Source organism: Artemia franciscana, chromosome 19 (assembly GCF_032884065.1).
Source record: "Artemia franciscana chromosome 19, ASM3288406v1, whole genome shotgun sequence".
Classification (NCBI taxonomy): domain Eukaryota; kingdom Metazoa; phylum Arthropoda; class Branchiopoda; order Anostraca; family Artemiidae; genus Artemia; species Artemia franciscana.
Genome location: NC_088881.1, coordinates 30,416,564 through 30,430,125, shown reverse-complemented (window position 1 = coordinate 30,430,125; position 13,562 = coordinate 30,416,564). Strand labels below are relative to the sequence as shown.

Sequence of the window (13,562 nt, the reverse complement as noted above, 5' to 3'; positions counted from 1 at the left end):
CCCCTCAACACGAAAAAGTCCCCCTGAAAACACCTGTACACTTCCCAATAACCCTTACTATATGTAAACAACGGTGAAAGTTTGTAACTTGCAGCTCCTCCCCCGGGGACTGTGGGGGATTGAGTCGTCCAGAAAGACATAATTATTAGATTTCTCGACTATGCTGAACAAAATGGCTATCTCAGAATCTTGATCCAGTGACTTTGGGAAAAAATGAGCGTGGGAGGGGGCCTAGGTGCCCTTAATTTTTTTGGTCTCTTAAAAAGGGCACTAAAACTTTTAATTTCTGTTAGAATGAACGTTCTCATGACATTGTAAGACCACTGGGTTAATACGATCACCCCAGAAAAAAAAAATAAAATACGCATCCGTGATCTGTCTTCTGGCAAAAAAATAAAAAATTACACATTTTTGAAAAAGGAGCTTCGAACTTCTACAGCAAGGTTCTCTGATACGATGAATTTGATGGTATGGTTTTAGTTAAGATTAAATGACTTTTAGGGCAAATTTTCTCAGGCTCGTAACTTTTGTTGGATAAGACTAAACTTGATGAAACTTATAAAGTTAAAATCAGCATAAAAATTCGATTCTTTTGGTGTAACTATTGGCTTTAAAATTCCGTTTTTTAGTGTTTTGGTTACTATAGAGCCGGGTTGCTCCTTCGTTACCACGTTCGTTACCACGAACTGTTTGATTACCTGTTTTAAGAATAGGGGATAGATTTGAAGCATAAAAATAGATTGGCGTTCATAAATGGCTTCCAATCTATAAGCAAAAAGCTTCTAAACAAATAAAAAAAGCTTTTTCCCCAAAAAGTAAAAAATTACAGAAAAACGGTCGGGACTACCCATAAGCCCCCTGACATACAACAATAAGGTGTTGTTTGGGCTTTACTGAAAAAAAAGATATTCTTGACATCAATTATAATTATTTATTTTTAACCCATTTCATATAAAAATTATGACGGTCGCAAAACGAAAATATGGAGAATAAAAAAGAATCATCTTTTCAAAGGTAAAACGAGGAAAAAAGTGAAAATATTTAAAATTAAGGTTATGACACACATGAAAAAGTTATAGCGAAAGTTACAAAAGTTAAGTATGTTTCATACAAAAGCTAGGACATTAGCGGAACAAAAAAAAGTTAAGAGTGAAAAAAATCATTTTTTCAAAGGTCAAACGAGGAAGAAGTGAAAATATTTAAAGTTAAGATGATGACGTACATACAAAAGTTACGGCGAAATTTATACAAGTAATGACGTACGTTTCATACAAAAGCTATGATGCGGGCGGGATGAAAAAATGGAGAGTAAAAAAAAAAAAATTTTCGAAGATCAAACGAGGAAAAAGAGAAAATACTTAAAGTTAAAGTTATGACGTACATACAAAAGATGTGACGAAAGTTACAGAAGTTAAGTACATTTCATACAAAAGCTATGACGCTTGTGGAACGAAAAAATGGGGAGTGAAGCAAATAAACTTTTTAAAGATCAAACGAGGAAGTATAGAAATATTTAAAATTAAGATTTTCCTTCAACTTTACTGGATACAGCATATGTTCAACAGGCTGCTAAGTGAAATGATTTTTTTTTCTTTTTTTAAGTCAAAAATTTATGATTGCAGCAATTGGTATTTATTGAAGCGAATTCTTGGGTAACGGACAATAAAAAATTAAAGGCTATGAGGGATAGTTTAATAAGGCAGTCACAGACCCATTCATGTTTGGGGTGATTTTTACGCGCTTGAAGAGATTTCTGTTCGGGGTGTTAAATTTTATTGTCACTCTTTATTCCTATTTTAAGAAACTTGCAACTACTATTCCTACTGAGGACTCAGTGTAGCACCAAACCACCTGCGGTCAACGTAGCTGAACAAGCTTCTCCTTCACCCCAGCCTATTCAAACCTTCCCTCTTTACACCCTACTAAAAACTCCTAATTCGTTTGAATCGATCCTTATGATCTCTTCCTACCTTATTCAGAGATGATCTGCTTTACGTTTGGCCCTAGATAGTTGGCCGAAAAAGGATGATCTTTGGCTATCTGTCACCCTTCATCCGCAAAACTTGCTGTAAAGAAACAAACCTGCTTTTTCAGAGTTATTTGGAACTAGTTTTGCTTTTATTTTCATGTGATATTTTATTTTAATATATCCCAAAGCTGCTCAGTATCCTGTTTTCAGGAGCCGTCTTGGCTGAGTGGATTGGTGCGCCGTTTTCAGGATCCTTTGTCTGAAAGGGTGAGGGTTCGAATCCTAGTGAAATCAATTATTTAGTCTGGGACGGGGTCAATGGCATGACCCTGTAAGCTCAGCCAGAGTCGACCCAACTCTAAATGGGTACCTGGAGAAATCTGGGGAAGGTAAACAGGAAGGGTGTGCGAAAGCACAGGATGGTTGGCCCCCAGGCCCCCATTGCACTTCCTGGCTGAAGGGCCAAGAAACGGAGATCAGCATCGCCGGTAGGGACTGTAAAGTCTAATGCCGTATTCCTCACCTTTTTTATCCCAAAGCTAAGAGGGGTCATTTTTAATTATGGGCCCAGTTTTTCAATTTCAGTACAAAATTTTGATTTTGCCCTTCCTAGAACTGACTGACATCAACCTAGAACTTCCTTAAACTGGGATCGCAGCGATCGCATGAGACCGTGCCCATTTTATATGTCCAATTGTATATAGAAAAAACTTCGCATTATGATTTCAGTTAAATTTAACATATCCAACTTCCTACAAAATTGTATTTGAAACGCCTATGTCTTGAAACAGGCTATTTAAATAATGTGCTCCTTTGTCTCTGTTAACTTGATTGGGTTTTTTCTGAAATTGTTATTTTAATATACAGAAGATGTATCACTTTACGATAAAAATATATATTAAATGAACGTTACCTCTTATATTTTACTTATGATAAACATAATTTTATTTACTAGTGCAAACGTAAAGTTGAGAGGTAAATACAAAAATATTTTAGAATAGAATTTCTCCACGAGATACAGCCTGCATTTTCGGTTTGGTCACCGCCTTATTAATTATGCTTTAAGCCAATTTGTCATTTATACTAACTGTAAATAGGACTATAAGTTACAGTTGTACTATTCAGTAAAGGTTCTTGTGGCCAAGGCAACATCATGATTAGCCCCCCCCCCCTGTTTCCCAAAAATTTTCAGACCATATTTTATCACATTTTCATTTATTATCATAATTTTGCTAACTGTGCCCTCCACTTCACTTTAATAAAAATAAAAAATTACAAATATTTTATATATTATAATAAAATAATAAAAAAAATTAGCAAAATTACAAATTGAATATAAGCACTCGATTATTTATTTGAAATCCTGCATCCCTGAAATTCCTGCACCCAGGGGAAGCACCCCCTCGGCCTTCCCCCCTAAAACCGTTTCTTCAACTATGATGCTTCCAATTGATTCATTTTTCGGGCTAACTAAAACTTTGAGAAATTTCAGGCTGATCTTCAAAACGTGAGACAATTTCTTTTGCTAAAATTGTAAAGAATTCTCAAGCTGGACCAAGCAAGAGTTACTAATTCTGAATCAATCTTAAGAAGTTTTTCTTACTATTTAGAATCTTTAAGAAATCATTTTGACTAAAGACTGTGCTTAATTACTTACAAGGTTATACCTACCCAATGCAACCCTGATATTGTACGACTTACATTCATCCAAAGTAGCATCAATTCCAGGCTTCACAGTAAATTGTTCAAGATCTTTTGTTTTGTCAAAATCAATAATGTGTTGAATGGCTCGGGCTACACGATACGGCTCGTTTGTTGCTCCAAGCTCAGACAGCTGAAAAAACATCTGATTGAGAAATCTGGCAAACTTTCTGAAATCACTAGACAATTTCGAAAACCCCCTCCTACTCCCATAGCATACAGACTTCAATCTTTGCAAAGGACTTTAAAGTAAAACGAATCTTCTCCATAACTTTTTTTTGAATGTACAGTTCTAGCCATAATTTTACTTATCTTGTTTAATACAAAATAATTTTATTAACGAAACCAAAAATATACACGATATTATTTTTAAAATAAAAATATGTTCATCTTACTCGTAATAAATGCACAGCTTTAATCCTAAGCACATTTATTAGAAACTAAACTTATTAGATATAAATAAAAAGAAATTTAATATATCAAATCAATCTAACAGCTTAAACACTTTAAAAGGTATGTTTCAAGAATTAAGTTTTGGACACGTTTTCTAAATAATATATTTTCTGCAAAAACTTTAAATACTCCAACAATTAAAGCAAAACTTAATTGTTAGTCAAGTCCTTTGGTATTTTTTACACTCCAACGTTAGCAGAGTAGGGACCTTTAGGGTCTAACCAAATGAGTATAAAATGGATATTATTTTACTGAAGTAAATGGACATACTGAAGTATTAACTTCGCCCTTTAAACTAATAATGGCTTTAAATTAATAAAAAGTTTTAATTTAAATAATTTAATGTTATTCAACTCATCAAAGTTTTAATTAGCTATACACAAGCAAAAATAGTATATCCTGTGAAGATACAGAGGGCGGGAACTATAAATGACTGGTACTGATCAATCCTATGGACCTCTCCGCTGAGTTCTAAGAAATTCAAGGTATAATATAGGGTCTTTATCAGGTTTAAATCTTTAAAAAGACGCTTCAAAAATAGAGACTCTGTCAAAAAGAGACCCGTCTTATAACAAGACACTTTAAAAAAAAGAAGCTAACTACAAAAATATCGGTAAATAACAACTATAAATAAAACACATAAAAATACCATTAAAATGCGCTTTATTTAATCTAAGGAATGTAGCAGTGTTGTAAGTATGCCCTTAGACTTAGTAACCATGTTTAGAAAGATAACTGAGGATAATCAGTTATGCAATAAATTAAAAAAAAAGAAAATGTTTATATGTACTGGTCGATTCAAGTATATGGAAAACCCCAAATATTTTTCGTCTAAAGATCTCTTCGTCTAAAAATTACCGAATAAAAAGACGCTTCGTCTAATATTTTCGTCTAAAAATTACCGTGCCTCACTTCTTAGCAATAACGGCAAGTGTTCCAGGAAGTTTAACCAAACTTTTAAAGATGAGATTAGGTTTGCACTACCCAACCTTAAAAATGCAAACTTTCGATTTCGACTTTTAAATCTTCAATTTTTTGAGAGCCTATGAGAGGATTTCTCCTTTCTATTTTAAACAATTTTTAGGGCACGCTAATTGCCTTAAATTATCGTTTATTTTCTCTACTTTATAGTGGACATTTATATCAGTCGAATGGAGGTTTCTTCATTCGACTTTAGGGCAAGATCATTTTTTTCCTTTTATATCATTTGCTACTCTTTCATTTTACATTTTTGTTTATTAATTTTTTATTATCTTCTCTTCTTACTTTACCGTCTAGAAACTTCCAACTATACCTTGAGTTTATGCAGTGCAATAAGTATATTTTCCAAAATTGAATCCTTTCCTCTTGTTTTTTGTTGCATTTAAAATTTAAAAAGAGTGTCAGCACTAGGCCTCTGAAGGGGGGGATTTGTAAGTGCTTGGGCAAAATATTAACAATTTTATAAAATGCCCGTCACGTTTACCTTACTTTACCTTTAACATAAAAGAATTGTCAATTCTTTCAAAAAGAAAAATAATATCAAAAGATTAACAAAATAAGAAAATTTAAAAGCAAAAAAAGAAGCTGCCCTATTTATCATTAACAAATAAGAAAATCTAAAAGCAAAAAAGAGAGAAAAAAACGAATCCCGCAGCGGCAAAATGTAACTCATCTTTATTTTTAAGTAAACATACATAGAATGTATGTGTATCCTTGGATATACTTCTGGATGAAAATCTATCTTTCAAACGGCATACTGAGTCAATGAGATTAAAGGTTTCTCGAGGCCTTGGAATTATTCGAAAGCTGAAGCGAGTCTTTCCTTTCTCTATCCTTCGTCTATTATATTTCTCTCTTATTTACCCTTATTTATGCTACTGCTCGTCAGTGTGGATGTCAACATTTCCATCTGTACTTACACCTTTACATAATCTCCAACTGAAAGCAGCAAAAGTTCTTCAGTCTACCACCCATATTTCTGTTGAACTTCTGAAGATTAAAGATATTCATACATTACACCTCTCTTTCATTGCGTTTCAGTATTTCCGTGGAGACCTTCCATCAAGTTTTTCCGGGCTTTTTGAAATTGTTCGAAATGTCAGTCCTTATGAAACTAGAAACAAGGATGATGTGCTAGTGCCATCCACCCCTGCAGTGCGCTCGGACTTTGGTCTGATAGTTGCTGTCGGACGTGCCTGGAATTCCATTCCTGTTGGGATTCGACGGTCCTGTACCATAGGATCCTTCAAGAAACGGTTGAAGAATTTTTTAATCAAAAAAAAAATAAATTAAATTATAATATTGATCAGTTATTTATATTGTTTAGTTATCAAGATTTAATTTATTTATTTAATTATTTAGATTGAATTTATTTATTTAGATTTGGGTGGTGTGAGTGTTGGATCCTCGATGTATATATATTTTTTTTTTTTTATTTTTTTTTTGTAAGTAGGTGGTGCGGAGACCGGTTGTACTCGGGTGAGGATTGGTGAGTAGACTGTAAATATATTTTAAGTGTGAATGTAATTAATAGTTATTTATGTTTTGTTTTGTTGTTTTTTTTTCCCAAATAACGGGCCATTGAGCCCTTTGGGATATTTTTTGTTTATAAATGGATGGATATTGGTAATAAAAGGAACTTGAACTTGAATGCACCCAGTGGTGGTTCTAGACCAGGGTAGGAGAGGCGCAGCTACCCCTCCCCAGTTTTTCTGATATCTGACATTAAATTTCTTAAATTTCGCATTTTAGCATGGTATTCCTTGTTCTCCCGCCCCCAGAATATGAGGCCTAAAACTACTACTGACTGCACCGAATCTAACCTTCCGTATTACTTAATCCTATAAGCTTTGCCTCAACATCCCTATAGTAGCGAAAATAGGAGACTTTCCCAACTGAGATGAGGGGAGGGGGTGAAACAAGGAAAGGAACATTTTTATATCACACCTTTCACATAAGATACGAATATCATCAGGATTACTCACAAAGGGTTTATTTGTGAAAATTCCCTATATAATTAACAAAGAGACTTAGTTCAGCATAACCTATCCAAAGAAAAATACTTCTATAAATATCTTAAAAATTTGGAGGCACCAGAAAAGACACTTTACCTTTTTAAATATTTCTATATCCTGCGGAAGTTTTTGTGAGAGATGAATAATACTTGCTAGACTAGAAGTTGTTTGGTACAGCGTAGTCCATTCCTGAAGACTTGGGTTGCAATAGTCAAGCTTTGCCAGAATTCTCTATTATAACAAAGAAAATAAATAAAGCTGACAAAATATTTTAACCCGGTATATTGCCTTGAAAATATCATATGTTAATATATAAATATATATATATATATATATATGTATATATGTATGTATATATATATATATATATATATATATATATATATATATATATATATATATATATATATATATATATATATATATATATATATATATATATATATATATATATCTATATATATAAAAATAAGTTGTCTGTCTGTCTGTGGATGGATCAGGTGACGTCACCTGAAAAAACTGGATCAGGTGACGTCAAAACTGAAAAAACTAAAAAAAGGCAAAAACTACAAAAAAAACTAAAAACTAATAAAAAAAATAAAAAAGCTAAAAAACTAAAAAAACTAAAAAAAGGCAAAAACTACAAAAAAACTAAAAACTAATAAAAAAGCTAAAAAACTAAAAAAACTAAAAAAAGGCAAAAACTACAAAAAAACTAAAAACTAATAAAAAAAATAAAAAAGCTAAAAAACTAAAAAAACTAAAAAAACTAAAAAAAGGTAAAAAACTAAAAAAACTAAAAACTAAAAAAAAATAAAAAAAAGGAAAAAACTGAAAAATAAGCTAAAATAAAGGTAAAAACCAATAAAAAACTAAAAAAAAAACTGAAAAAACTAAAAAAAGGCAAAAACTACAAAAAAAAACTAAAAACTAATAAAAAAAGTAAAAAAGCTAAAAAACTAAAAAAACTAAAAAAACTAAAAAAAGGTAAAAAACTAGAAAAAAAGGAAAAAACTAAAAAAAATTTTCATCTAAAAAACTAAAAAAACTAAAAAAGGTAAAAACTAAAAGAACTAAAAAAGAAATAAATAAATGACGAAACTCAAAGAGAAAGCGACCAGGACAAAAGGAATGTTCGATTAGCAATCAACAAAGCACCGGGACACAGGGAGTATAAATGACGACCAGGACATAAGTAAAAAAAAAAACTATCTATATACATAAAAATAAGTTGTCTGTGGATCTGTGGATCGTGGATCAGGTGACGTCACCTGAAAAAACTGGATCAGGTGACGTCAAAACTGAAAAAACTAAAAAAAGGCAAAAACTACAAAAAAAACTAAAAACTAATAAAAAAAATAAAAAAGCTAAAAAACTAAAAAAAACTAAAAAAAGGCAAAAACTACAAAAAAAACTAAAAACTAATAAAAAAGCTAAAAAACTAAAAAAACTAAAAAAAAGGCAAAAACTACAAAAAAAACTAAAAACTAATAAAAAAAATAAAAAAGCTAAAAAACTAAAAAAACTAAAAAAACTAAAAAAAGGTAAAAAACTAAAAAAACTAAAAACTAAAAAAAACTAAAAAAAGAAAAAAACTGAAAAATAAGCTAAAATAAAGGTAAAAACCAATAAAAAACTAAAAAAAACTGAAAAAACTAAAAAAAGGCAAAAACTACAAAAAAACTAAAAACTAATAAAAAAAGTAAAAAAGCTAAAAAACTAAAAAAACTAAAAAAACTAAAAAACTAAAAAAAGGGAAAAAACTAAAAAAAAATAAAAAATAAAAAAAAAATAAAAAAAAAGGAGAAAACTGAAAAATAAGCTAACATAAAGGTAAAAACCAACAAAAAACTAAAACGAAAAAAAGGAAAAAACTAAAAAAAATTTTCATCTAAAAAACTAAAAAAAACTAAAAAAGGTAAAAACTAAAAGAACTAAAAAAGAAAAAAATAAATGACGACACTCAAAGAGAAAGCGACCAGGACAAAAGGAATGTTCGATTAGCAATCAACAAAGCACCGGGACACAGGGAGTATAAATGACGACCAGGACATAAGTAAAAAAAAAATTAACAAAACTAAAAAGAAGGTAAAAACTAGAAAAAAACTAAAAAGAAAAAAAAAACAAAAAACTAATAAAAAAACTGAAAAATCTAAAAATCTAAATAAACTAAAAAAGAAAAAAAGGAAAAAAATAAAGGAGAAAAACAAAACTAAAAAACGAATGTATATACAGACCGGTACACCGGGATACAAATGACAAGTTTTACGTAGTTAAAACCATATATATATATATATATATATATATATATATATATATATATATATATATATATATATATCTATATTCACAGGTGGGACATAGGGACACAACTACAATGGCGCGTAACTATTATGGCGCGTAACGACTTACGCGCGCGGGGGGGGGCGCGAAGCGCCCCCACCAACTAGGTGTTGGGGTGGCGCGAAGCGCCACCCCAACAGCTAGTATATATATATATATATATATATATATATATATATATATATATATATATATATATATATATATATATATATATATATATATATATATATATATATATATATATATATATATATATATACACTAGCTGTTGGGGTGGCCCTTCGCGCCATCCAAACACCTAGTTGGTGGGGCGCTTCGCGCCCCCCCCCAAGCCCCCCCGCGCGCGTAAGTCGTTACACGCCATAGTAGTTACGCGCCATTGTAGTTGTGTCCCTGTGTCCCACCTGTGAATATAGATAGATTTATATATGTGTTTCAAACTACGTAAAAATTGCGAATGTACAACATTCTTGGCTTTCCCATTGTCTGTGCATATACAAAGCCGTATGTACTAATAATGACGTCATATGCAAACGCTCTTTTTACAAACAAACAAACATGCATACACACAACTCGTTTTTATATAGATAGATAGATAGATGGATACAATACAAATTAACTGCGTAAAACTTGCGAATATACAACATTCTTCGCTGTCCAATTGTCGCTGCATATAAATAGATTGTCAGGTTTACCGACCCTCGAACATGCAACGTACAATTGTCCATGGGAAAAACAATCAGTATTAAAATCTATACCACATTTTTCTAATGATTGACCTTGAGCTTTGTTAATGGTGATTGCAAATGCTAATCGAATTGGGAATTGCAATCTTTTAAATTGAAAAGGCAGATCCGTTGGAATCATGGGAATGCGAGGAATAAGAACAGCCTCACCCTCAAAAGGCCCTGTCAAGATTGTGGCCTCTATTAGGTTTTCCATTGTTTTTTTACGGCAAGTCGCGTGCCATTGCAAAGCTTTGGTGGGTTGATATTTCTTAAAAGTATTATTGGTACGCCTATTTTTAGTTGTAGCACGTGTGGTGGAAACCCTGAAAGATCTATGGAATTTAAAAATTCAGATGGATAATTAACCGCTTCATTTGGTTCCAAAACTGTGTCGACTGACTTGTAAAGGACTGCCTGGTCTCGAATCTTGGTCAAAACAATATTGTTGATTTCGTGGACGTCTATATTTTTGGGTGCGAGAATCGCTCTTTCACTTAGCCATTTATTATTTTTATAATTTTTTAGAATATTCGGAAATACTTTTTCAATCAATTCATTTTTGGACGTCACTAAATTACAGAAATCAGCAGGTAGTTGTATACGTCCTGAAATTGAGTCTACTGGGAGCTTTCCGTTTCCAATTGCCAGCAATTGATCTGAAAATGTTTGACCAGAGTCATCGTTTTGCAATCGGACACGCATATTTGTAGTTAATTTTATTATTTTTACGTGTGCCCATAAATTAGAATTTTTCAGGCAAGCATTCATTTCGTCTGCAGGAGTTGATCTAGGTATTATAGGTAATGTTTGCCTGAAATCTCCCGCAAGCAATATTAATGTGCTGCCAAAGGGTTTCAAATTCCCTCTTAAATCTTTCAAGCATTGATCCAGAGCCTCGAGCGATTTTTTGTGTGCCATTGTGCACTCATCCCAAATAATAAGTTTGCATTGCTGCAATACTTTACCCATCCCAGATGATTTGGAAATATTTCACGTGGGAGTTTCGGTAGAATGCAAATTCAGAGGCAATTTCAAAGCGGAATGAGCAGTTCTTCCACCAGGCAGCAATGTTGCGGCTATTCCGGACGACGCAATTGCCAACGCTATATCATTTTTTGATCGAATTGATGCCAGAATCAGTTTTATCACAAACGTTTTACCAGTACCTCCTGGCGCATCCGAAAAGAAAATTTCTCCAACGTTGTTATCGACACAATGCATTATCGTATCATAAATGTCTTTTTGTTCCGACGTTAACTTGGAAATGTTATTTTGTACATACGAAAATAGATCACTCGTACTGTAACTTTGTTCACGATCCAATTCTACACATGTCGAAACAGCAGCGATACGGTTAGGTGAAGGCATTCCCAAATCCTGAAGAGGTTTGTTTGCCATACGTACGCACAAATCTTCTATAATAACTAAAGTGTAGTTATAAATTTTTGATGTAAAATCAAAACTCATATCTGACGTCTCTAACTGTTTTCGATGGAGTATATCTTCGGACATTTTTGACTTATATTTTTCCCATAACTCTGTAGGAGCTGATGGAGAGCAAGTTGTTAAAATGATGCCAAACAATGCACGAATTTGACTTGGGGTTGACGTTTCGCACGCGTCATTGATGCAGTTATCCCAGTGTTGGTCATTCTCCAATAAATTCAGAGCTTGGCATGCACTACGGTAAGTGTCATGTATAGTACCGTTTACAGTTCTCAAATACTCAAAGGATGTCGGACCGGGTACATTCACCAAAAGCAGGCGTAGAAAGAAGCATTCATGTTGATTGGGGTGAACGGTGTAGAGTCTTCCTATCGCGGTATCTTTGAAGATGGTAGGTTGGCCGTCGACTGACTTACCCTGTTTTCGACGTTCAAATCTTTATTTTTAAAATTCCACGTGTAATACGAAGGCACTTCAGTATACAGCAGTTTTTTTGCAAAAGAATCATTTTTGCAAATCGAAAAAAAAGCTGTTAATGTTGTATCTGGTGGATTCAGGGCTCTTTGTTGCACGTTGGTTTCCGTGAAATAAACACGTTGACCATTCTGTAAATGTACCGCTAAGTGAACAACAGCTGGACTACGTTCATGTATCGGAAATGAAAGAATTCGCCAAACAGCTTCATTACTGCTTATGTATCTTCCAGCCTGATATTGTAAGATTTCGTCGAAATCTTTGATTTCGGGCTGCAAGCCAAAAACTGCCATGTCACTGCCTTTGTTGACGTATTTACATATGTATTTGATTGCCTTTACGGAGTTACAGTATTCAAGGTTTATGTGTGCATTAAATGTTTTTGATAATAATGGGGAATATGGAACAACCCACTGGTTATCTACTTCGATGGTGGTACCGTTACGCTTCTTTATTATTGCTGTTTTACCGCCATCTTCAGTAGATCTTCTTCTATATTGTGGGTAACCATCATTGCCAGTAATTGTGTTTGATACTAAAAGTCGAGGATATTACTTTGTGCACCTTCCTTTGGCCATGCATGGTGAATTTTCGTTCAGTGCACCGCAAGGTCCATGTATCATATTTTTTACAATAATATCATGTAACCCCTTATTGACATTTCTATCAGGTATTTCAGCGGAAATCACATCATCAATTTCGTTCGAAGTAATTTTTTTATGTAGCCAGATTAGTATATGTGCGTGTGGCAAACCTCGTTTTTGCCATTCCACTGAGTACATCCAGCATCGCACTCACCCAAACACTTCAAGTTTTACTATATAGTTTATCAGTGATCTCAACTTTTGCCGGAAGACACGGGCCGTAATGTCATGCCTATGAACCGCCGATTGTCCTTGAAGTAAAAGCTGCAGTATCTCGTCCCAAGATTGATTACATGTAAATGTAATAAATAAATCTGGACGACCATAGAGATCGTAGCATCGATGAGTTTCAGCAATTCTTAACAACTGAGCGTTTCGCTTATGAAGAATAATATCTCGAGGTAAAAACTGATCACCGACCATAACGATTGTCACTTTGTCGATAGTTGGAGAATTGTATCTACGCACATGTTGGCCAGGAGGCGTTTTGTCAGCGGAAATAACAATTTTATGCGTATCAGTAGGCATCAAATCGACGGCTGTTTTGAACAGACGCACTAAATTATTATTTTCGTGGAAAAGATGTTGCAATTGGGAAACGATTGTCCTTTCAACGTTGGGAGAAATTTTGCAACGTGCATTCAATTCAGAATTTCTATCACTGATGAAGTACAATTGTAAAAATTTATGATTCTCGCCTGAAAATGGTAGAAGGGACCCTGCTCTATGACAAATTTGCCCTTTTACTTTGAAAGTAGACATAAATTGATCTGGATTTTCGATTTGGGCTCCAAACGACGTCATT

The 13,562-nt window shown here is 33.2% G+C and overlaps 1 protein-coding gene across 3 annotated transcripts in view; it reads right to left on the bottom strand.

Annotated features, from left to right (window-relative positions):
- The window catches only part of LOC136039544 (mutS protein homolog 5-like), a 117,034-nt gene that overhangs the window by 52,698 nt on the left and 50,774 nt on the right, over positions 1 to 13,562 (bottom strand). For all 3 annotated transcript variants that reach the window (XM_065723366.1, XM_065723368.1, XM_065723367.1), the window contains exons 8-9: positions 7,216 to 7,350; positions 3,671 to 3,803 (exon numbers count right to left, since the gene is read on the bottom strand). In XM_065723366.1, coding sequence (XP_065579438.1) covers positions 3,671 to 3,803; positions 7,216 to 7,350 — 268 coding nt within the window. The remainder of the gene's footprint in view (positions 1 to 3,670; positions 3,804 to 7,215; positions 7,351 to 13,562) is intronic.